This window comes from Babesia bovis (genome assembly GCF_000165395.2).
Source record: "Babesia bovis T2Bo chromosome 4 map unlocalized Chr4_1, whole genome shotgun sequence".
NCBI classification, from domain to species: Eukaryota; Apicomplexa; class Aconoidasida; order Piroplasmida; family Babesiidae; genus Babesia; species Babesia bovis.
Window position 1 is genome coordinate 1,217,594 of NW_026261571.1, and position 20,990 is coordinate 1,238,583.

General features: G+C 41.6%; 10 protein-coding genes across 10 annotated transcripts; 4 read left to right on the forward strand and 6 right to left on the reverse strand.

The window, feature by feature from the left end:
• The first annotated feature begins 208 nt into the window (after window positions 1-208).
• BBOV_IV009440 (Signal recognition particle 9 kDa protein (SRP9) family protein) lies at window positions 209-948 on the forward strand. Its single transcript, XM_001610816.2, has 4 exons — window positions 209-310; window positions 550-618; window positions 655-781; window positions 883-948. Exons 1-4 carry the CDS (start codon window positions 239-241, stop codon window positions 921-923), a joined length of 309 nt encoding a protein of 102 aa, XP_001610866.1. The 5' UTR covers window positions 209-238; the 3' UTR covers window positions 924-948.
• Window positions 913-2,540, forward strand: BBOV_IV009450 (RNA recognition motif domain containing protein). Its single transcript, XM_001610817.2, has 9 exons — window positions 913-982; window positions 1,020-1,093; window positions 1,129-1,220; window positions 1,255-1,463; window positions 1,500-1,605; window positions 1,641-1,792; window positions 1,827-1,927; window positions 1,964-2,051; window positions 2,086-2,540. Exons 1-9 carry the CDS (start codon window positions 941-943, stop codon window positions 2,461-2,463), a joined length of 1,242 nt encoding a protein of 413 aa, XP_001610867.2. The 5' UTR covers window positions 913-940; the 3' UTR covers window positions 2,464-2,540.
• BBOV_IV009460 (putative integral membrane protein) lies at window positions 2,259-3,897 on the reverse strand. The gene is made up of 5 exons (XM_051767547.1): window positions 3,233-3,897; window positions 3,039-3,198; window positions 2,951-3,004; window positions 2,553-2,915; window positions 2,259-2,518 (listed from the first exon to the last, which is right to left on the reverse strand). Exons 1-5 carry the CDS (start codon window positions 3,871-3,873, stop codon window positions 2,465-2,467), a joined length of 1,272 nt encoding a protein of 423 aa, XP_051623325.1. The 5' UTR covers window positions 3,874-3,897; the 3' UTR covers window positions 2,259-2,464.
• A 739-nt stretch (window positions 3,898-4,636) lies between these two features.
• On the reverse strand, window positions 4,637-8,236 carry BBOV_IV009470 (Protein kinase domain family protein). The gene is made up of 5 exons (XM_001610819.2): window positions 8,103-8,236; window positions 5,879-8,063; window positions 5,111-5,845; window positions 4,961-5,075; window positions 4,637-4,923 (listed from the first exon to the last, which is right to left on the reverse strand). The coding sequence occupies exons 1-5, from the start codon at window positions 8,209-8,211 to the stop codon at window positions 4,672-4,674; spliced, it is 3,396 nt and encodes a 1,131-aa protein (XP_001610869.2). The 5' UTR covers window positions 8,212-8,236; the 3' UTR covers window positions 4,637-4,671.
• A 116-nt stretch (window positions 8,237-8,352) lies between these two features.
• Window positions 8,353-9,904, reverse strand: BBOV_IV009490 (uncharacterized protein). The gene has a single exon (XM_001610821.2). It carries the CDS (start codon window positions 9,782-9,784, stop codon window positions 8,498-8,500), a length of 1,287 nt encoding a protein of 428 aa, XP_001610871.1. The 5' UTR covers window positions 9,785-9,904; the 3' UTR covers window positions 8,353-8,497.
• Window positions 9,905-10,431: 527 nt separating this feature from the next.
• BBOV_IV009500 (DEAD/DEAH box helicase family protein) lies at window positions 10,432-12,710 on the forward strand. The gene is made up of 4 exons (XM_001610822.2): window positions 10,432-10,933; window positions 10,968-11,070; window positions 11,106-11,841; window positions 11,876-12,710. Exons 1-4 carry the CDS (start codon window positions 10,532-10,534, stop codon window positions 12,678-12,680), a joined length of 2,046 nt encoding a protein of 681 aa, XP_001610872.1. The 5' UTR covers window positions 10,432-10,531; the 3' UTR covers window positions 12,681-12,710.
• A 65-nt stretch (window positions 12,711-12,775) lies between these two features.
• Window positions 12,776-13,791, reverse strand: BBOV_IV009510 (Nse4 C-terminal DNA repair family protein). Its single transcript, XM_001610823.2, has 2 exons — window positions 12,976-13,791; window positions 12,776-12,940 (listed from the first exon to the last, which is right to left on the reverse strand). Exons 1-2 carry the CDS (start codon window positions 13,759-13,761, stop codon window positions 12,836-12,838), a joined length of 891 nt encoding a protein of 296 aa, XP_001610873.1. The 5' UTR covers window positions 13,762-13,791; the 3' UTR covers window positions 12,776-12,835.
• BBOV_IV009520 (Phosphatidylinositol 3- and 4-kinase family protein) lies at window positions 13,719-17,280 on the reverse strand. The gene has a single exon (XM_001610824.2). It carries the CDS (start codon window positions 17,238-17,240, stop codon window positions 13,809-13,811), a length of 3,432 nt encoding a protein of 1,143 aa, XP_001610874.1. The 5' UTR covers window positions 17,241-17,280; the 3' UTR covers window positions 13,719-13,808.
• A 228-nt stretch (window positions 17,281-17,508) lies between these two features.
• BBOV_IV009525 (uncharacterized protein) lies at window positions 17,509-18,859 on the forward strand. Its single transcript, XM_051767028.1, has 3 exons — window positions 17,509-18,271; window positions 18,490-18,562; window positions 18,598-18,859. Exons 1-3 carry the CDS (start codon window positions 17,973-17,975, stop codon window positions 18,676-18,678), a joined length of 453 nt encoding a protein of 150 aa, XP_051623647.1. The 5' UTR covers window positions 17,509-17,972; the 3' UTR covers window positions 18,679-18,859.
• Window positions 18,619-20,946, reverse strand: BBOV_IV009530 (putative asparaginyl-tRNA synthetase). Its single transcript, XM_051767100.1, has 8 exons — window positions 19,910-20,946; window positions 19,799-19,873; window positions 19,731-19,763; window positions 19,585-19,695; window positions 19,489-19,551; window positions 18,947-19,455; window positions 18,872-18,913; window positions 18,619-18,836 (listed from the first exon to the last, which is right to left on the reverse strand). Exons 1-8 carry the CDS (start codon window positions 20,654-20,656, stop codon window positions 18,689-18,691), a joined length of 1,728 nt encoding a protein of 575 aa, XP_051623326.1. The 5' UTR covers window positions 20,657-20,946; the 3' UTR covers window positions 18,619-18,688.
• Window positions 20,947-20,990: the final 44 nt, after the last annotated feature.

The window sequence follows — 20,990 nt, forward strand, 5'->3', positions numbered from 1 at the left end:
GATAAATTAGACTGGATTCTTGTTTACCATACCGAAGATTTTGTTTATTAATTACTATTGATACAATGTTTCGCGATAAAATATCTTTAATTAACTTTATTAGACTGCCTAATGCTGTATATACTATATATAACTGTATACCCTATATAGTGTTGCAACCAGTATTATCGTTATAGATGTACCATTATTGCTTTTATTGTATACACCTGTGATACTTTTGAATATATTTGGTATTGCGATGACATATTATGATACTTGGAATGGGTTCATTCAGGCAGCTCACACTCTGTTCCTTGCCCAGCCTCTGAAGGTTTGTTTTTTTTTGTACTATTTAAATTCACATAAGCATTATGTTATAATCACATGTATAAGTTGGGTTAGGACAATGTGTAAAATTAAAAAGTTTCTAAACATTATACTATTTTGCCATACAAATTTAGAATCTTTGTGATTCACGTTTGATGATGTATTCATATTGTTGTATTATATATATAGCATAACATTCGTTGTATAAATACGCGTTACTACGAATCTTCATGCTCAATTCAGACCCGTTACTCTGTAAAATACGTGAAGGGTACTGAGTCTATCGTATTGAAGGTGACTGATGATCGCAAGGTTGGTTAAAATAGTATTAATATTACGCCATATTAGTGCTGCAAGTTCAAGCTGGCTAAATCGGGAAATCTACGCCAGCTGAATCAATTGAATAAGCTATTTTTGACGTGGTCAGTTACTCGTGACCTGGATTCACTTGGCCAATTCAACGTTAAGCGAGCTCGTAAGTATTTGTGAAAATTTCTGTACATATCACGTCTTTTCACTGGTATATACTAGAATCCTTTTGTTCATAAAGCCTGTATTAATTTTACTTATATACAGAACCTGTTACCGGGAAGAAGCTAAGTCCACGTAAAGCTTAGCTGGCTATCAAGTTCCAATGACAGTTGATTGCGACTCTTCAGAGGATGTTCCTTCTGATGTAGTTGATTTTTTCGGTTGTTTATAAGATTTTGCAGTGGTATGTGCAATGTGTGGACACGGAGGTCCGTGGTCCCTGTGATCTTATCGCTTTGAAATCGTTAATTGGAACGTAAGCATCGGATATAAAGGGTCTATTTAGGTCAGGTCATTTGTAGACAAACGTTGCCATGTTTGGCGGGAAGGAATGGACTCTTGGCAATCCGTTTGCCAGATTCCTGAGATTGCTGCTTTGTTCGGTTTGTTACTATGTTGGCACCGTATAATTAGTAGACGAAGACTCTAGTGTGAATGATCCGCTCCCAAATGATAATGTCTCCAATACCGAGTTAACAGATACAGTTACCATTTCTCCGGTGGGAGATGGTGATAAGCCCTCTGTAGATGAGGACCCCGAGCGCATACGCAAACGCGAAAAGAAAAAACAATACCTTCAAAGAAAGCGTGCGCGCATTGAATCTGGGCAGTGGATAGACTCGAACGTGGGTTAACGAATTACATTTTATCATCTGGCCTAGCGCAATTTGAGTGTCTACATTACTGGTCTTCCTGACGATGTTACCAGTGAGGAGATTGCAAATGTATTTCGGAGAGCCGGACTAATTAAGATAGACCCTATTACAAGTTAGTTGTGGATTATCTGCGCTTTTATTGTTCAGCGTTACCTAAAATTCGTATGTACACTGATGCCCAAGGAGTGTTTAAGAATGACGCTCGCGTCACTTTTGTTAACAAGGAATCTGTAGATTTTGCTATACGTTATCTTGACAATTACCACTTTAGACCCGATTGCGTCATTCATGTTGAGAAGGTATATTGTCTTTGTAATGCTGCATGCTTCTTAGGCAACATATAACCCTCAGAAACGAGCGTCTAATAGCACTGTTTCATTATCGGGGGAGGAGTTGCGTAAGCGTTATTTAGCTGCGAAGTATGAGCAGAATCGGTAAGTTGTAATTTTCGGCGTTTGGATAGCCCACAGGTTGCAAAGCTGGGATCAAGATATTGACGACGGCACGGGTCGTCGCATTGTCATTTGCAAGCCTATGTTTTCCACTGAAGACGCTTGGGTTTGTTAATACTGGATATGTATAATATGCTCAGGCTCATGAGGCGGGTGATGTATTTTATGACGATTTACGCGATGAGGTGCAATATGAGATTACAAAGTTTGTCCCTGTTGAGAAGGTGACACCTATTGCACGACACCCTCAGGGTGTGGTTTGCGTGAAGTTGAAAACATCTGCAGATGCTGAGATATTCATATCACAATTTCAAGATCGTTTATTTGACGGCCGTCGTTTGCAAGTTTACTTTTTTGACGGAAAGACGGATTTGCAAGCCCAATGTTTACCTAGCAAGGATGCTAAGGAGGCTGCGTTGCGGCGAGCCACCGCTGAGTTAAAACAGCCTGATGACGTCGCATGCGACTGGATTGACGATCAGAGCAGTGACGAAGAGTTTGAAATAAAGACTGAATAGTTTACTGCATGACATTTTTGTAATACTCAGGCCCATTTTTGGCGAGTTCCACCATCTGTGTAACGTGAATCATTCTTTTGACGACCTACCTCGTTGTAAAACTCTTCCATGTAATTTTCGTTATATAGCTTAAATTGCGTTCCTTTGTTTTTCGCGAATGCAGCTTCGATGACGGCTCTTGTTTCTTTTTCTATAAATTCAGGTGCTGTATACATTGTCTTATTCACTTTTGCTGGATCCACGTAGTCATATATTTCCTTGTCGTTATATTTGTCCAGGAACATAGGTTGGTGTGGAACGTTATAAACTGATCCTAAGACTCGGTAGCCTGTACAAGGCCCCAAAAGTTTCCATTTATCATTACCATGCATCCACCTGAAAGGTGATCCTGGTTTATTCAATGGTAGAAACTCCCATGTAAGGGGATCTACTTCGTTCCCCTGTCGATCAAGCTACAGCGTTTATTATCTATAGCAAACAAACATACCACCGTGATTCGTCGCCTTATACGCTGTAGCGTTTCTGTTAATTCTTGCGATCGCTGAACGTTCGTGATTATAGATAGTTAAACATACCCATGACTCTACAAAGGCTTGCCCTATAAACATTACTGCTCTCAGTTGTACTACATCTTTTAATTCCTTCATTACATATTCTTTTGAGTAGAACATTCTGCCTAGTAGCACCAACTTGATGTTGGAGAATGACTTCGAGCTGAGTAATACCACGGCAAATCTGTTACGTTTCAAATCAAGCGCGCTGAACCCACCTTCGGTTATGTAGATATGATGTTCCATCATCTATATGCACTGGTGTATTGGCATCTAGCACCCAGCCCCCTTTGCCGGAATCCTTATGTTCAGGTCCAACAACAGCTCCGGATATATTGTAGAACAGTACCGATGGCCTTATGTTCGGGTATGCGCTGATACCAACCGTATGCATCAGTGATAGTGGGTAGAACATACGCCAGGCTCCTGGTATATCTGCCATGTCAGTTTTCCAATCTTCTAATTCCGGATCATTAAGAGCAGACTCCATTTCCGGGGTGGATGCACTTTCATCAACGCCATCTTCCATTGATGAAGCAAATGTATGCGATATTTTAGACGACGAGGCATCGATATGTGGCCAATGGGCTGGGATAAAGCATTTCATGCGATGTTGATCCGCTGGACAAGCAGCACTTGGACATACATGTCGCGATGCACATGTATATGAAGAGATAGACACTAGATAGCTAATCGCTATGAGTATCACGACAAAGCGTAAACGAGCGTATTGTCTATAGATTGTAGCTATGTATATATAAGGGAACATTGACAACTCCATCCGAGATTCCACAAAAACGGGACCATATAGATCCTGGATTAGTTTCACATAGAGATCTAATATATAATATATATTCATCAAAAAATGATATCCTAATAATATGACCCAATACAATGGATTCCATTGGCTATTTTCCTTACACATTTGCTAGAAATCCAGAATTTTGTTTACCAGAAACTTTATGTATTACACCTTTTGTTATTATTATGGTTTTTAGTATTATCATTTGCAAATATGGATGTTCTGTTTAGATTATCTACATTTTAGACATTTTCGGGACATTACAAATCTAATCGTTCGTTTTGTAAAAAGTGTATTATCAGCAGTATTTGTTTTTAATTCAATCAAATTAGATATTAGCAAGAAATCAGTTAATGTGTTTAAAGTTCTAGCTTTGAGTAGCTGCATATAAAATCTTTTGATTTAAAATTGGTACTATAAAGAACGCGGCAGTTCTAACGATATGGTAGTTCTATATCAGATGCTCACACTGAATCTTGAGGGAGTTATCTAAATGAATAGAGAAAATTTACCAAATAGAAATTCTGTAAATATATAATTGGCATAAAGTTATTATTGAAAAACTTGAATTTTATTTGTGTTCATAAACATTTCAAAACAATTTACAGTGATTTTGAAATGCTGCTCTTTATGGAAAAACATGTTTATAGAATAGTGTTTCCTATTTATGAGGGCTTCAGCACAGCACAATATTTTTCTCATGTGGTACAATTCCTGAGTTCTAGTATGTCATAACTTTTTTGTGTGACTCTTTAATAGTGCAAATGTCATACAATATATTTTATGGCTAGGGGAGACAACATACGTAGTGTTTACAACAAAAGATTTACTATAAGTGATACTGTGTTTGTGGATTTATACTTGGGCTGTGGTAAGAAACTTCAGCCAGTCCTCCGGGTTTATGCGGTAGTAGCACAATTGTGGCACATGGAAGTCAAGTACCAACCTTTGTATAAGTTCCATTTCACGATCAAGTTCTGTTCCATCTCCTGCGGCCAATAGTATCGCCTGTTCTCGTAGGCGTTCCTGTGGCCACGGTGCGCTAGTCCTTTTCAACAACACTTCGCACATTTTAGCCATCTGAATTCTCTTCCGCATCTTATTGATCTGTGGTTCTGATGTATTAGATCATGATTAAACTCACATATAAGTCTGACGAAATAGTTACACTATCGCTTACAATATCTTCAACCAGTTCATTTATGTGAGTTAGTTCCCGTTTTTCTAACCATTGTAACAGATGATCGATATGACATGAGCTGGGTATTATGCATGATGGTTGGGAAGAACTTACTTTGGCAGATGCCCTGATTTGTACGATTCCATTGGTCTCAAATCCACAACTAGGCATTTTTCCAGTAATCCAAGATTCTGACTCAAATCAACTGTGAAGCATCTGTATTTAGGGCATGTTTCAAGGTTGAATGTGAAGGTTGTGGTTTCTAGTGTTGAAATATTCGGCTCGTCACAATAGGGTGTCACCGGCGTTTGTATACTTGATGTTCTTATCATCTTTGGTCTACGTTCTTGGGCTGAGAACAGTAGCGAATCCCATGTATTGTACATATGGGAGCACACTGAGTTCAGCATGGGTATATTGATGGTGTCTAGAATGCTGGTGATATACGATAGAGCCCTGGGTGCGTCGCATATTTGCAGGATACCCTCTCGTGCGCTATGTAAAATTCCTATTGCAATGTATTTGACGAAGTTTCTTGGATAGTTAAGAACAGTATCATATAGCATATAAAGCTGTTGCGTTGAGGCTATTTCTGCAAATATGCTCATGAACCACGGCAGGGCGAATGCATCTGGGTATGCGCCAAGTTGCTGAAGATGCACTGCTAACTGTGGATCAAAAAATATAAGCATGGTGCCAAACTCATCAAGCTCGTTGTTTACGAACGATCCTGAGTTGATATAGTAGTGCTTGAGGTACTTATCGAATACCTTGAAAACCACTTGCATGAATATGTCGAAATATTCATAGTACAGCAGTAAAAATGGCACAAATGTGGCGTATATTGAGCTGCAGAATATAATGTGTCTGTCCAAAACTTACTTTTGTAAACAGTCTATTTCGTAGGTTACCCTGATGGCAACAATAGCATGAACCATCATTTGCATAGCCCGCTTGGACTCTAAAAGGTCATTGTTGAACCTTTTAAACACCTTGTATATTTCATATTCCAGGTTAGTGTCTGTGTAACGAGGTTCGATGTACGACATTGGGGGTTTTACGTTGGTATCGACCTGGAGTATGACGCACCAGATATAACGTCTGAGTACCGGAGGCACGTCTAATAAAGCTTCTGTAGATATTTGCTGTATGCTTTCACTAGCGTTGAACAATAACTTTTCAAATCGTCGGTAGCGTATCCACTGGTAGAGAAAGCTAAACTGCCTGGCATAGGCAAACGTCGGTCTGATTTGATGCTCAATAATCATCGGGAAAAGATCAGCCTGCTTCATGATATCCAGTAATTTAATCAATTCAACAAACTCGTATTGATAATTGACAACATAAGGATCGCAATCAAGATCACTAATGGCATCTATTGGGTTGTTGCCCATGAGTCGCCAAAAGTAAAATAGATCGTCCACATGTATTGGTATTATACGCTTATTAGTCTCTTCCAAGCATAGTTTACGATGCTTTCGTTCTATGAAGTAGTCAATTGTCATGCGTCCAACATTATTCGTTTTGTTATCTGCCCAGTGATACGACGTAACCTTCCACATATATGGAGCTTCATGTGAAAGTGATTTAGTGTTGACCCTTTTGAACAACAAAAGCAGGTCTACCGCTCTTGGTCTAGCTTCTGTAGATACAACCAAGCACGTGTTAGCCATGTTAAAGAGTGTATATATCAAGTGGACATCTGCATTATGTTCCCGTGTAGGGTCACAGCTACCTTGGTCAAGGTCAATTCCTAGAAACGATACCATATTTGCGATTAATGACGATGATGTGAACCAATCTATTAGGATTCCGACTGCTGTCTCTATCAATTTGCGATATTGTTTGTAACTGTCATCTTGCGATATCTCATCTGGTTCTCGGTGGTCGACATGATTACCAGAATGGGAAAATTCCACATCGTTGTTAATAACAAAGCGTTGATCATTTTGTTTACTAGATATATTACTATTGACCGTGCATCCTGGATGTTCATGAATTTGACTTATATTTCCATCAAAGCCACCATCAGCCGATGCCTGATGCTTATCAGGATCCACTGGGTCATATCTGTTTATGTCGTTTGTCCAAGTTGCTTCTGCATGCCCACTACTTATTGAAGCAATTAATAGCGGATCGACGTGTTTATCATGGTTACACATAACTTGGAGTACCAGGTCTGTGTATCTCTCCAGGAGGGCATCTATCAAGTGGGCAATTTTAGATCTACAATTCAAATCATTTTCTGGGATATCCATCTTCATTGCATCAATGCACATTTGTTCTACATTCAGTCCTAGTAATGATTGACTCTTTTCCATATTGGAGCAAGCGACAGATATTAGTTTAGCGGTAATGGCGAAGGCATCTTGGACAATAGGTCTACTTTTAGAGCAACGTGCCATTGACGTAATATCACGATACAACTTTGTGGATGCACATTTATTTCCACTGGTTTCTATAGTCCTCTTGGCAATGAGCGCATTTATTACCTGTAAGCATATCATACCAATGCTCCAAGTATCATTTGTCATTGATTCATTGTATGACAACTGTTTTTTTCGATTTAGCAACTCCGGTGCGGAAAAGCATTTTGACAGCATCTCAAAGTCGCTTGGACGTTGAAAAATTCCGGGGTAAGGCTTTGAGTTGGCATCTGGTTGATTTGGGCACTCGTCGGCTGCAGTTTCATCTATTACATGCAAAGCTATACGCCGCAGGTATTCACTGGCGTAGCATCCTATTTTAACAGTTCCATTAGAATCTAGGAATACATTATGCGTCCCCAGTGACCCGTGCTCTATACCGTGCAGGTGTAAGTACTGTATACCAGTTACTATTTGATGTACAACGTTGAATAGGTCAATATCGTAGACATCGAGTTTGTTCTCATTATACCGTGAGGAAACGTGGTAGCTATCCAGCAGATCATCTAGAGACACGGAATATTGTTCCGAGACTAGAATGTAATTGCTGCCATCTAACCTCAATATATCGGTATAGCATGATATATTAGGGTGCCAAAGTGTCCTTAGATGCTGGAAAGCTTCTGCCACAGCACCTCGAACTGATGAAGTATGACAAAGGTACGAAGTATATAACTTACCCCTGGAGTTTGACGCTGCATATGGTACGTGAAGCTTTTCAATTCCTAATCCAAGGTCAGAATACAGCTGGGCGTTGTCATGGCTCTCCAAGCCTTCAACCGCCGCCATCTAGGAACACATTCCTAGGAATCACGGTTAATGGCGCCTAAATATCAACAACGCAATAAAACATGGCGTTAGTACTAATACATTAACCGGTTTAAGCACCGGTGTGTAGCATACAATGAAAGTGTGTAGTGGCAAAATTAAAATTCTTATGTTATAACAATAGCTTTCAGCATATAATCACTGTAGATGATAGATTAGTGACACATTCCAGCGGTATCATGCCATTTAGCCCACGAATGGCAGTTGATACTGAACACAGGATTCCACTTGTATGCAGCCCACACTTTTAAGTGTGTATATCATTGCCCACATCAATACGGCACTCAGCCATGGTGGCGTAAAGCTCACTCATAAGGGAACCGCCAGTGGTAAAATCGGCATTACTTTCCAATGCACCCTGGGCCTCGTAGATTCCAGAGTTGTCAATAATAACCTGTTCGTCATAACGGTACGTAGCCGATGACCTGAGGCTTGGCTGGTTTTCGTAGGTGCCTGAAACGGTTTCAGATGAAACAAAGCTGTCCATGTCCACACTTTCACCATACTTGAACGTAGCAGATGAGCGCAACTCGGGTTCGTTCTCATAGGTACCGTGCAATGCGTTACCCCTGCTTACACTAGGGGTCATTGAATCATTGTGCCTGACACTAGCAATCGAGCGTTCCCGTGGGACGTTCTCGAAATTCTCCGTGGATACCCTGTTGACTGCCGCTCCATAAGAGAAATCAGCGGTCGATTTCTTCTGTGGAACATTCTCAAAAGTCTCTCCACCTTTTGGTTTAACTGCGTCGCCGTACCTTACATTTGCGCTGGAACGTTCCTGAGGCTTATTCTCGAAGGTGCCGCTTGAAACGGGGATGACATGGGAGAAGGCAGCCCTTGATTTATGGTGTGACGGGTGGTTTTCGAATGTTCCACTTGACTTCGTTTCTAAGCGATCGCTGTGCCTTACACTGGCACTAGAACGCTCCTGAGGTTTGTTTTCAAAGGTACCACTGGTGACCTTAAGGAAGTTGCCCTCACTTGACCTTGCATCCGCTACACTCACTGTGGCGGGTATGTTTTCAAAGATCGACTCAATCTCATCCTTTGGCGCCACCCTTTCACATGCACGGGCATTTGCAGCACTGACACTAACCGGTTCGTTTTCAAAGACACATTCCGCGATTGGCTGCTCCACAGCTTCAGAGGCCCTTGCGTGGGCTCCCGAAGACTCAGCGGGCGTGTTTTCGAATACTACAACATCACTTTTCACGGGTATGGGATCAGATGACCTAACATGTGCCTCTGATTTTGAACGTGGTTCATTTTCAAACACATGAGATGTCTTTGCCTTTTCCACCTTTTCTGCATGGGTTACATCGGCTTTTGATTTCCTGTCTGGTTCATTTTCGAATGTCGACGGTTCTGCCTTGCGCTCAACTACTGTATGGGAACCAGCATCAGCCTGCGACGGTTGAACATCACTCTCGAAGCAGTATTTTTCATGCCTTTGTGCTGCGGTGGCCACAATGCGAGACACCGATTTGTTCGAAAGGCTATTGTCCTTTTCAAGAAACTTTGCAGGCTTCATTTTGACAAGCGAATGGTGTGTGTCAGCTCACGCAAAATAGTGTCTTATGCAATCATGAAATAGAATTATATCAAACACGAATTATTACTCAGTCCTAGGAACGTGATATTGTTAATTGACGTGGCTATGCCATTAGTGCGCATATGAGGTGTACGGCGGAAGCTCGTATAAGGCCAATATGCACCAAGTCAATATACGAATATTAAACGACACAGGGGCGTTTGGACTATTAATATCTGCTATATAAATTCCAAGCACTCGGTGCGTGGCATACAGACGAGTTTATGTTGGTATAAACGTGGCGTGATACTGGTCGTATATTGCTGTGCCACACATCGAATCAGCAAACCTGCGGTAAACCTCTGGTTACAACAGTAAGGCCCGAAAAAAGAGTCTATTAGACATTAAAGCTGTGTTGCCCAGGTGTGCACGTGTCTTATGCTATAGGTTACTCTGTTTATTGACCGACTCTGATGAATACCGCCGCGAACATTTTTTGGGCAAAATATACAATCCATTAATAACCCGGGCCCCTATAATAGTTAATTAATCCCATTTCCAGTGGATGTGTAATGGTATCGTGGCATATACCAGTGTAATGTTCGGCGTTGATTCACTGGGGTATGTTTAGCTTCCGCAATATATCCTTTCTATGGCGTATTAGTACTGTTGTTATACCCCTAAAACAAGCTTCAGATGCTAGTCGTACTATTTAATTATTGTTGAATTTCATTTGCAATAGTAGCCATGAGGGTGTTTGAAGGCCATTCTCGATACAATTTAACACTTTTACGTCTATATTCAGCTATAGAATCGCAGAATAACGAAGATTTAACGAATGAGAGTGGTAGCATAGCTCCACCGCAGCAAGATGCTGTTAGCAACCCAGATCCATCTCTATTTGCTGGTTCATTCGATACAATCGCAAACGTCTTAAGTGATCGTGTAATCCGATCATTGAAATCTTCTGGATTTGAGCACATGACTCACATCCAATACAGAGCCATACCTAAAATTATAAACGGTGCTGATGTCCTTATCCGTAGCGCCACAGGATCTGGTAAGACTCTTACCTTCCTGGTGCCTGCATTGCAGCGGCTTGTCTGTCCTAAGAATGGAGTTAAGATAACTCGAGAAGATGGCACTCGTGTATGTTGTATTTGAACTGAAATATATCTCTTAGGTCATGATAATATGTCCCACTAGGGAGCTATCAATACAGACCCAGGCTACCATGGCTACTTTATCACGGCCCTTTCCCTGGATAGTAGTCGCTGCCATCAAAGGTAGGTACCGCAAAGGCAACATCATTAAACCGCAGGTGGAGATAGCCGGAAATCTGAGAAGGCGCAAATCCGTAAGGGTATAACAGTACTCGTAGGAACTCCAGGACGTGTGCTAGATCATTGTGATAGCACTGCGTCATTCAATGTCTCGAATATAGAGTTATTCGTGTTGGATGAGGCCGATCGTTTGTTGGATATGGGCTTTGAAACCAAGATACGCGCCATATACAAATTCTTATGCACTCACAGCGAGGAAAGTGGCACCTTCGACGTTCAAACAGTAATGACGTCAGCAACTTTGACGGATGCAGTGCAACAGTTGGCTGACTTCTGTTTGCGCAACCGGAGAGAGACTATCGGTATCGAGGACGATATCTTGGCGTTACCCGCTACACTAACACATGAGTACGTACTGATTGAGCCCAAGGACAAGTTCGTAGCGCTGGTGTCCCTGTTATTGAAGTATTTATCCAATGATGAAAAGGTGCTTATTTTTGTGGCCAACTGCCAATCGGTGGTGTTCTATCACAGGTTACTCATGACATTGACGTGGCCTACTATCGGTGGTCAAAACAAATCGAACATGCCTACTGATTCCAAGAAGTACCAGAAGCTCCTGGGTCATAATGATGCTATAGATGATTACATGTTAACTAAAGGGAATGAATCAATGTCATTCAGGTCAGTATCTGACGAACGTAGGCGCGGGCCCTTGATATTTGACAAGGTACCTATATTAATGTTACACGGCAGCATGAGCGGAACCGACAGGTATGTTGTTCTAGTGCTACTATATCATATATAGAACCGGTTACGTCAACGACTTCATGAGCAGCGATCGAGCTGTCATGATATCAACTGATGTGGCCTCACGGGGCCTGAATCTATCAAAGGTTAAACGGGTTATTCAGTATGACCCGCCACAACAACTAGAGGAGTACATACACAGATCAGGTAGAACTGCGCGACTTGGGGGCACTGGCCACGCAATCCTACTGCTTATGCGCCACGAGGCACAATTTATCAATGCCCTGAGAAAACGTGGTGTATGCGTCAAGGAAATAATGGAAGGTGTAGTTTGGTCGTATATAGAGCAGACCTATGTCCCCAAGCACTTACGCACTTTTAAAGGGTACAACATTAACTTCTTGCGGAATTGCTTCTGCGACATCGTGGCAGGGGATCATGATTTACTTATATCGGGACAGGGTGCGTTCAGGTCGTCGGTACAATCGTACAAGACATACTCGCGCGATTTGAGGCGAATATTCGACTTCAAGAAACTGCATCTGGGCCACTATGCTACGTCATTCTGTCTTAAGCAGAAACCTAGTGAGATATTGTTTGACCCGCGGCATGCTGCTAATGAAAGTGCTACGTCCCAACCAAACAAAAGACGATTGGGTACAACATCCAGTAAATCTGACAAACGACCGCGATCAAAGGATCATGACAGGGGCCGTTTGCAAAAGAAATCTGTTGAGAAAAGACCAAAGCCGCAAACTGACCGAAGACCAAAGGCTGCCTCACTTAGCAGTGCCGCCACAGAAACTGTCAACAAGGCACTGGAAATATTAAAATCGCGCAACCAAGTGCTGACGAAGCGCTGATGCTCCTGCGCACTGTTCCTGGTGGTAGACAACCGATGTGAATACTGTTTAGACATTGAGTTGTGAATGACATACACCACTTAAAAGTTGATTGCTATGTGCTTGTTAGTGACCGATACTGCATTTATAATTACGATTTAAAGTGATATGCGCAATCAAGAATGATTGCGCTCTTCCACTAACTGCAGCCACCGGTCGTAAGACAGTGCACTTACAATACCCTGACAGTTTTCCTCGTTGTCAGTGACTTCAGCAATGCCCTGGGTGATATTGGCCAACATTTAAGAGTACTTACCTTCAGGAGCGTCTCACGCTCACGTTGTGTAAATTTGACCAAACCCTTGACAACCAGGAAAGTCAAGGCGTATATGTTATGACACGTCTGGTTGTAACCGTTATTAGGGTCGGGGTCGAGTACAAAGTCCCAAAAGGATATAGGGTCATCAGCTGACATAGACATTAAACGCGCCTTTAGTTCTTCAGTATGCCTCTGTATATTCAGGGCGTCCGTATAATCAACCATAGTTCCTAACTCCTTCCGCTTAGATTCACGAGGTTTAGCAACACTTTCCTCGGTACGGTTCCTCTTAGCAGGTTGCGATTCAGTGGTAACTGCCGTTGCAGGCTTCGGCAAAGTGTTCCAGGATAACGGGGAATAGGCAAGAACCTTTGAAGAGAAGAATTTGGACAATTTAACGAAATCCAACTCCAAAGGCTCGTCACCCTGTGATCTATAACTACTTGTTACGGGACCCTCTCGGGTAGAAAAGTGAGTACAATACAGATCCAGTACAACGCCAAGCAACTCCTGTGCCGTGGCCTCGTTCAACCGTGAGGCTTTCGCCTTGATAATTGAGCTTAGCTTCACACCGTGGTTAAGTGCCTTGGACACCCCTACCCGTGAAGCAACATTGTTAATAATGAACTCATCCTGTTCAATTGCCTGCTGGAGATCTTCATTGGCTTCGAAACTAGTTAAACCTCCGAAGTCCAGCTGGTCTATAGACTCGTCGATTTGCTGGAAGGCTACTCCGTCAACTTCTTCCTGCAATGAGCCTTCATCCTGCGACGCGTCAACCATCGCAAGCAACGTGTAAACAAAAGTATATGTATTAACTTAAATTACAGTTATTTTATACCGTTTGTCAAGCGCTGGAAGTTGTCGTACTGTACCGTGGTGAAGTTGTACAGCGATTCCTCAATCATGGCAACAATGCGATCGATACACACATCCTCAGATAAGTTCAACATAAACCGCTCTCTAAGCATATCCATGGTATATGTAGTGCCAGCGGCGAAGCACGGCATCTTATGGGCGTCAGTCATCATCTCAACCAGGAGTACAATGCGGTCCATGTGCTTGCGAGCTTCGAGAAGGCCGCGAATAACCAGCGCCTTGAAGTAACCAAAGTTGTCAGAAGTCTCTCCTCCCATGACGTCCACGTATTCCTTAGTCAACTTGAACGGTGAAGTCTCGAAACTAATGTTACCGGGAGTATTAGACAGACAGAAGCCATAGTCAATGTGGATGACATGACCATCACTGTCCAGCAAAATGTTACCGTTGTGTCTATCCCTTACTTGTAACAAATATGATATGATAGAATAAGCCGCGTGACTCTCAATGAAGTTCTTGCGGGCCTCGTATATCGTCTTGGCGTACATGCGCTCGAAGGCGCGGGCGATGGAGTCCACATTAAACTTGCGCTTGACCACGTCCACCGAACATGTGTCATGAAGGAACTCTATGATCCCACAGTTAGGACCCGTGACAAGTATTTCAACCGGGCGTATCCAGAGTGGCAGGTGGGCATTGGCGAATATTTCCTTGAATAGTAACAGTAGCTGGTTAACCATGTACTCCTGTCGTAAATCATCACCACCCTTGATTATCACTGCACGGACGTTCCACGACTCTAGGTTGCCGTAAGGGCTGTATTTACGCAGTTTCTTCTTCTTCTCCTCAAATAGCTCGGGGAAAATATAAGCCTTAGCCTCTTCAGGACTCATGCGCTCAAGAATTGGGAACTTGGTTTCAGAAGCAGAGTGAGGCGAATTGCTATTGTAATTCTCCTGCCTGTGTTGGATCATTGACTTGATACTCGAGCCAATAGCAACACCGTGAATCGCAGATAAAAGTGACGATACACTGTCATCCTCGCCGCGCCAACTATCCAGAGGCCTGCCTTTAAATTGCTCACGGCGTTCATTGTGACTTTGCAGCACTTCCGGAGGCAACATACCCATGGTATACCTGATGCACTCCAACGGGTTCATTACGTACGATACATCGGCAACATCTAGTAGCCCCGAGGCCACAAGGTCCTTGACTATGGCCTCATAGACATACATGTCACGGAAAGTTATACTCTCTATACTCTTTCCCTGCTCACCACGAGATATAACCCTGACGTCCTCGTCAAGATTTGCGATTTCAAAGTAAAGGACGAACGGTGCACGTTTTTTAGACAGGAATATTTTAATTTCATCCTCGACAATCCTCAGAAACTGGAATGGGATATTAGTTTGCTTGTCTCTACCCATCTTGTTCATTGGCAGAGATAGGCCACGGTACGCAAAACTCTCCTCATAAGCAGCTACCACACAACGTTGGACTAACATCCACTCATTCATGGATTTTGCAAACAATGTTAATAGCGGTAGACGAGCATCACGCTTGGCTATAGTAGTCAACAACTTAGAAACTTCCATACACAACTTGACGAAATTGCTCAACATGTTAAAGTAATCCAAACGACGCTGCTTCATCATTAATCGCTCCAATTCATACTGGATTTCATCAGGGCACTCCACATATGGTGGAGTCTCCAGGTCTAATGGGTCACCAATCTTAGAGTAAGGAGTGGGCACCTTCACTTTAGAAAAGGGACACAGTAATGTAGTAGCATTGTAAATCATCTGCTTAGGCATGGTAGGCCGTAAAAGTGCATCAATATGTGTAGCAGTGTTGAAAATGCCCTCATGACCAGCACGAATAGCAGTAATAGCAGCACGACGAATTAATAAACCCTTAGAACATAGGTTCAACTCCTTGTCAACCGTGGGAGCAGCTGACTGTGACAACGGCGATATTAACTTACAATTGACAACGGCCATCTCAGTTTCCTGCGTCATTTTCTGCGCTAAATGGCCAATCTTAGAAGCCTGATCCGATATGATGGCTTGGTAAAACCACGAAAGCTTTAATGCAAAATGCATAGAGGTAGAAGCACGGTCCAAAAGAAACCGATGCAAAGACGATTTACCATACTTAGATATTGACAGTTGACATAACTGAGGAAGGTAAAACATAACCTCTGAATCAGTGCGTTTTGAATAGAGCAAATTGACCAGATATTCGTGAACTCCAGGTTCCTTCCTATGATATAAATGATGCATGTGCATATAAGCGTCGAAATAATCGTTTTGGTATAACTGCAACAGACTGCCCGAATCAACAGTCAAATCAGTAATGTCAATTGGATTCTCACTGGTACCAGCCACCACCTTATCCAAACGCTTCTTGGAAGATTTACGTGATATGTTGAAAACCTTTGGCTTAACCTCGGCATCTCTAATAGTATCCTGATCGTCACTATGAATGCTAACACTTTTAGAAGGGGAAGTATTAGAATCGTCAGCCGATCTGGACACAGGCTCTACATCACTATCTTTCCAGAAACTAGAAGATTCATCAGGTTGTGGTGGCCCAGAATTGATGGCATTATCTGTAGCACTGCCTTCATCCGGTAGTGGTCCATCAGCAGTGTCGTCGTTAGGCTGCGAATCAATAGATGAATCTTCCGGACTACTATTCTCCTTGGGATCAGAGGAACACGATGCCTGTAAATCGTCATTATCAGTGTCATCATTGGAAGTAACACTTTCGTCGGATGCAATGACAACGTCACTAGACGTTGGTTCCACAGGAGTGGTATCAAGGGGAACGTCATTTGACGAATCACTAGGCTGTACATGATCCAAGTTCAATATATTCTCATGAACTATTGTGTACGTCTTGGATTTCGGCGTATCCTTCGCAGATAAATCTGGATATACATCGCGATGTAGCTGGTCCATCAAGTGTTCATCTATAGGACCAGATAAAGTGTGTTTAATACGTGTTGTATCCGATGTAGTCATTTCATTGGCTAACAGTTCTTCATCTAATGCCTCGGGGTCCTGGCCTACACTGTAGAAGTGCTCTTCGGCATCGGATGCACGATAGGGACTACATACGTCATCCGGAGTTGATACTTCATAGGCATAAGAAGTGTTACCCACTACGGGATCAACTGATTCATGCGTTAAACTCATGTCAGCTGGAATGGAAACATCGTCATTAGATTGGGGCGATAGGACCTCAACATTTTCCTCAGTGACACTGCCCGTATCTCTGGAGTCAACATCGCCATTTAATACTTCATTACTAGACCCATCTTCAGAGTTATGCTCCGATATGGAGTCCTCATCAGGAGAAGAAATCATTTCTGTCTTCCCCTTGTGACTATCTTCCTTATCCCCTTCATTTTCCACATGATTAACAACGTGCTCAGCCATTTTAGCAATTAAAGCGAAATTACTACGCAAGAGACTAACCGTGAGAATTACAATACCACGCTGCGATCTGATTTCTTGAAGTGAATATTTTTATTAAGTACCGTACTATCCCAGCAATGACGCAAACGACAACGCAGCCTACCGAAAAATCAAAAACTAATGTACGCCATTTTTATGGCTTTTCCATATGGCTGATGTAACGTTCCTGGATCGGTCTACGTTGGGTTGCCGGTTAACCACACGCAACGATGCACGCGTTACTACAATCACACTTTATATATAAAACACATCAACCCATATACACAATCATATTATATTTTATATTTAAACTATTCATATAACACCGTTTTGTGTGCACAATGATCTGTAGCTGAACATTGAGCCAGGGGATTAATACATTGCACCTTCCATGATGATTCACGTTATACGTTTAACATTTTGCAGAGATTATTTTGCAACATTGCAATATTTTGTCATTCGGCTATAAACATGATGGCTGTGAACGTAATTCCATTATTGTTATTAATATTTATATATAGATGAGACCATACTTTATGTATAATAAAATAATTACAATATATAAGAATCCGGTGTCTTTATGTGTGACTAAAGGAAGTGCCAGTGGAAAATGATTTCCACGAGATGCTTGCTGCAGCGCTTCCCATGTCATACTTGCTGAATACATATTTAACAAGTAAAAGTCACAAATGAAAACAACATATAAACAGCAATATGAAGACTCCTACAAAGAATAATAGAAATACATATGATTCACTAGCAGTGTCCCAGTATATAGAAACTAATAGTGCAGCCAGATTAAGTAGATCATCTAATCCATTCAGTAAATCCCAGTACATAGATGACGATAATAGGTTCTATACATCTTCTCATAAAGAGATAATTACAACTCCATCTAAGAGATCATATCACCGTGAAGAGGGTTCTGTTTATTCTGCGTCTAGTTACAAAAGGTCAAAGATAAACAGCCTTACGCCCTACGGACTACAGAATAAAGCTCTTCATAGCGGACAGTATGTTTTTATTTTATCTTACCTTTTTTGAATGTATCACCTAGTAGTACATTACAGACAACCATCACAATGCTGTGACATATGTCTCTGTTATATATTGATTGTCCCTTCTGTTGGAGCGACCATTGTATCGCTTTGGGTTTTACAGTGATTTTCTATGTTGCTTGACTTCATTACATAACCTGTCAAGATTATATATATCTGTTATGAATATACAGTGACGTAAACATTTGGATGGAAAAGTCGGAACTGTTGACAAAAATGACAGAGAATCAATATAAAGCAAACAAAGTATGGTTATTTCTGTATAATGTTATAATTCATAGGCGTTACAAAATATATCAGCATTACTGAGGGAAGTTGACAGATCTACCGCCCAATTAAAACACATGGGATTATTTCGATGAATTACGTACTTCATTCCACATAGTGCTTCCGTCTCACTTTCGGGAAGTGTATGACATCCTTTATGTTTTGGATCCCAAGTAAAAACATGATCATACGCTCAAAGCCGATTCCGAAACCACCATGGGGAACATTACCAAACTTTCGTAGCTCAAGATACCTGTGAATATATAAAAAGACTCTAGAATAACATACCCTGCGTAATCCTTACCATATACACCATGCTCTTGCATAGATCTGAATATAATAAGTGCATAACTATAGACATACTTCTCTAATTCGGGGTAATTGACTTCTCTTATCGATCCTCCAGCAATTTCCCCGACCCCCTCGGCAAATATGTCCACATTATTCACTACACCGCCGTCCAGCTGCTGCATGTAAAATGGCGCAATAGCACGAGGGTATTGGACAACCGCAACAAGAGGTGATTCAAGTATGCTTAGTAAACTACGCTCATGAGCTGCAGATAATTGGTCTCCCCATTCCAGTTTTGAATGTTCATAGGATTCATCCGTTTCTATAGCGCGATTTAGTATAGACAAGGCCTCCTTATACTCCAGCGTATGGATCGGTTGAGGTTCGCAGTAGTTAGGGTCATCAGTTAAATGCCTTGGAAGGGAATCCTGCCCTGAACTACCAGTGCCTACAAGGGTTTCGAGGCGCTTGATAATGCTTGTTTTAAAATGTCTTTCCAAAAGCAAGATGTCATCTCTGCAGTTATCTAGAATCGTACGTGCCGAACCAATGATTATTTGATGGATCACATTAATAAGGTCCTAGTTAGTATGATATCCAAGTTATACACTCACCTTAAGATCGGGACCTACCATCTCAGCCTCAAGCATCCAGAATTCGCAAAGGTGTCGTGGTGTCTGAAAGATATAAATTAACAAATGGACACAAACATCTGATCTGTCAGCTCGAAAGGCCGGCCCAAGCTTCCAGACTCTGCTAAAACCAGAACATAACGCCTCTAACTCTAGTTGACCAGAGACACTCAGAAATGTTCTATCGATCTGTAGTCAATAACCAAGATAAAGACATTACTAACCCCCTCATTGTTGCCAATATTTGGTGGAATGACCTGCTTCCATTTTAACACAACACAACATTACAAACCTCAAAGATATCTCCCATGCCTTCACAATTTACAGTGGTTAGCAATGGTGTAGTAACGTTTATAAAAGATCGTTTCTGCAAGCTGTATAATGATCCCGTGACATGGCATACCTTCATTATATGATACAACCCTTCGGTTACAGCGCTTCTAATTCTAAATATAGCCTGCATAACGGCGTTTCTCGATCTAAAATTAACATGTTCGCGTAAATACGTCATTGGATATATACCATTTAGACCCACAGGGTCTAGGTCACGCATGTCTTTAAAAGATGGATGTAAGGATACTGAGTGACCCTCCTCCCTACCGTCAACCACTAATCTTAGGCTGGTAGCTGATAAATTTGTTTTTAACAATTTCTTTTCCGCCATTCCAATAACCGTAATTGCATCCCCAACGTTTACGTTTCTCAGCATCCCGTAATTCGGATGGCTACTCCAAACCACCACGGAGACATGCGAAGGGGATGTACCATCTACCACTTCAATGTATGTGCCCGTCTTCTCAGCATTTTCCGTTGTTTTTCTCACCCATCCCACCAATTTATACAGCTGTCTACCGCCGTTTGTAGTAGTGTTATCACTGGCGGTGGTATTACCTTGAGTATTTGGCAATAATCCGATAAATTCCTTGGCGGTAATATGCTTAGTCACAGGTAAAGTGACATCACTATCACTCTCAGGTGAACTGTTAACAGATGTCCGGAATGACCGATGTCCGACAAAACGTTGGTAAGGCGTTAAATATGCCATAGATGGCATAGCCCTGACGTTTGTCCTAATTGATTCATTTTTGTTCATGTAACATGATCCTAAATATATCCCAGTCAAGGGGAAAAAAGACTTTGTTATATTCATTCGGTATCAGCAACGTAACAAATGTATCAAAAAGAGTCATTTGATTCTAGGATTCCTTTTATCAATATATAGCATGTACCCTTTAGATGTAGATGTTAAATCAGCCGCCAGCAATGATGGTTGGACATTCCCCAAAAGAATCTATACTCTATAGTCGCATCAATAGAAACTTATTTGCTCTCATAATATTATACATGAATCTATATATAGAATATATTATATTCGATATGTCTAGGTGTATATTGTAGAAGGAAGGCTATGATTAGTTTTACATTTACATACACATCAAGGGGCACAAAATCAATCCACATGAAAAGCATGTGAGACTAAGGAA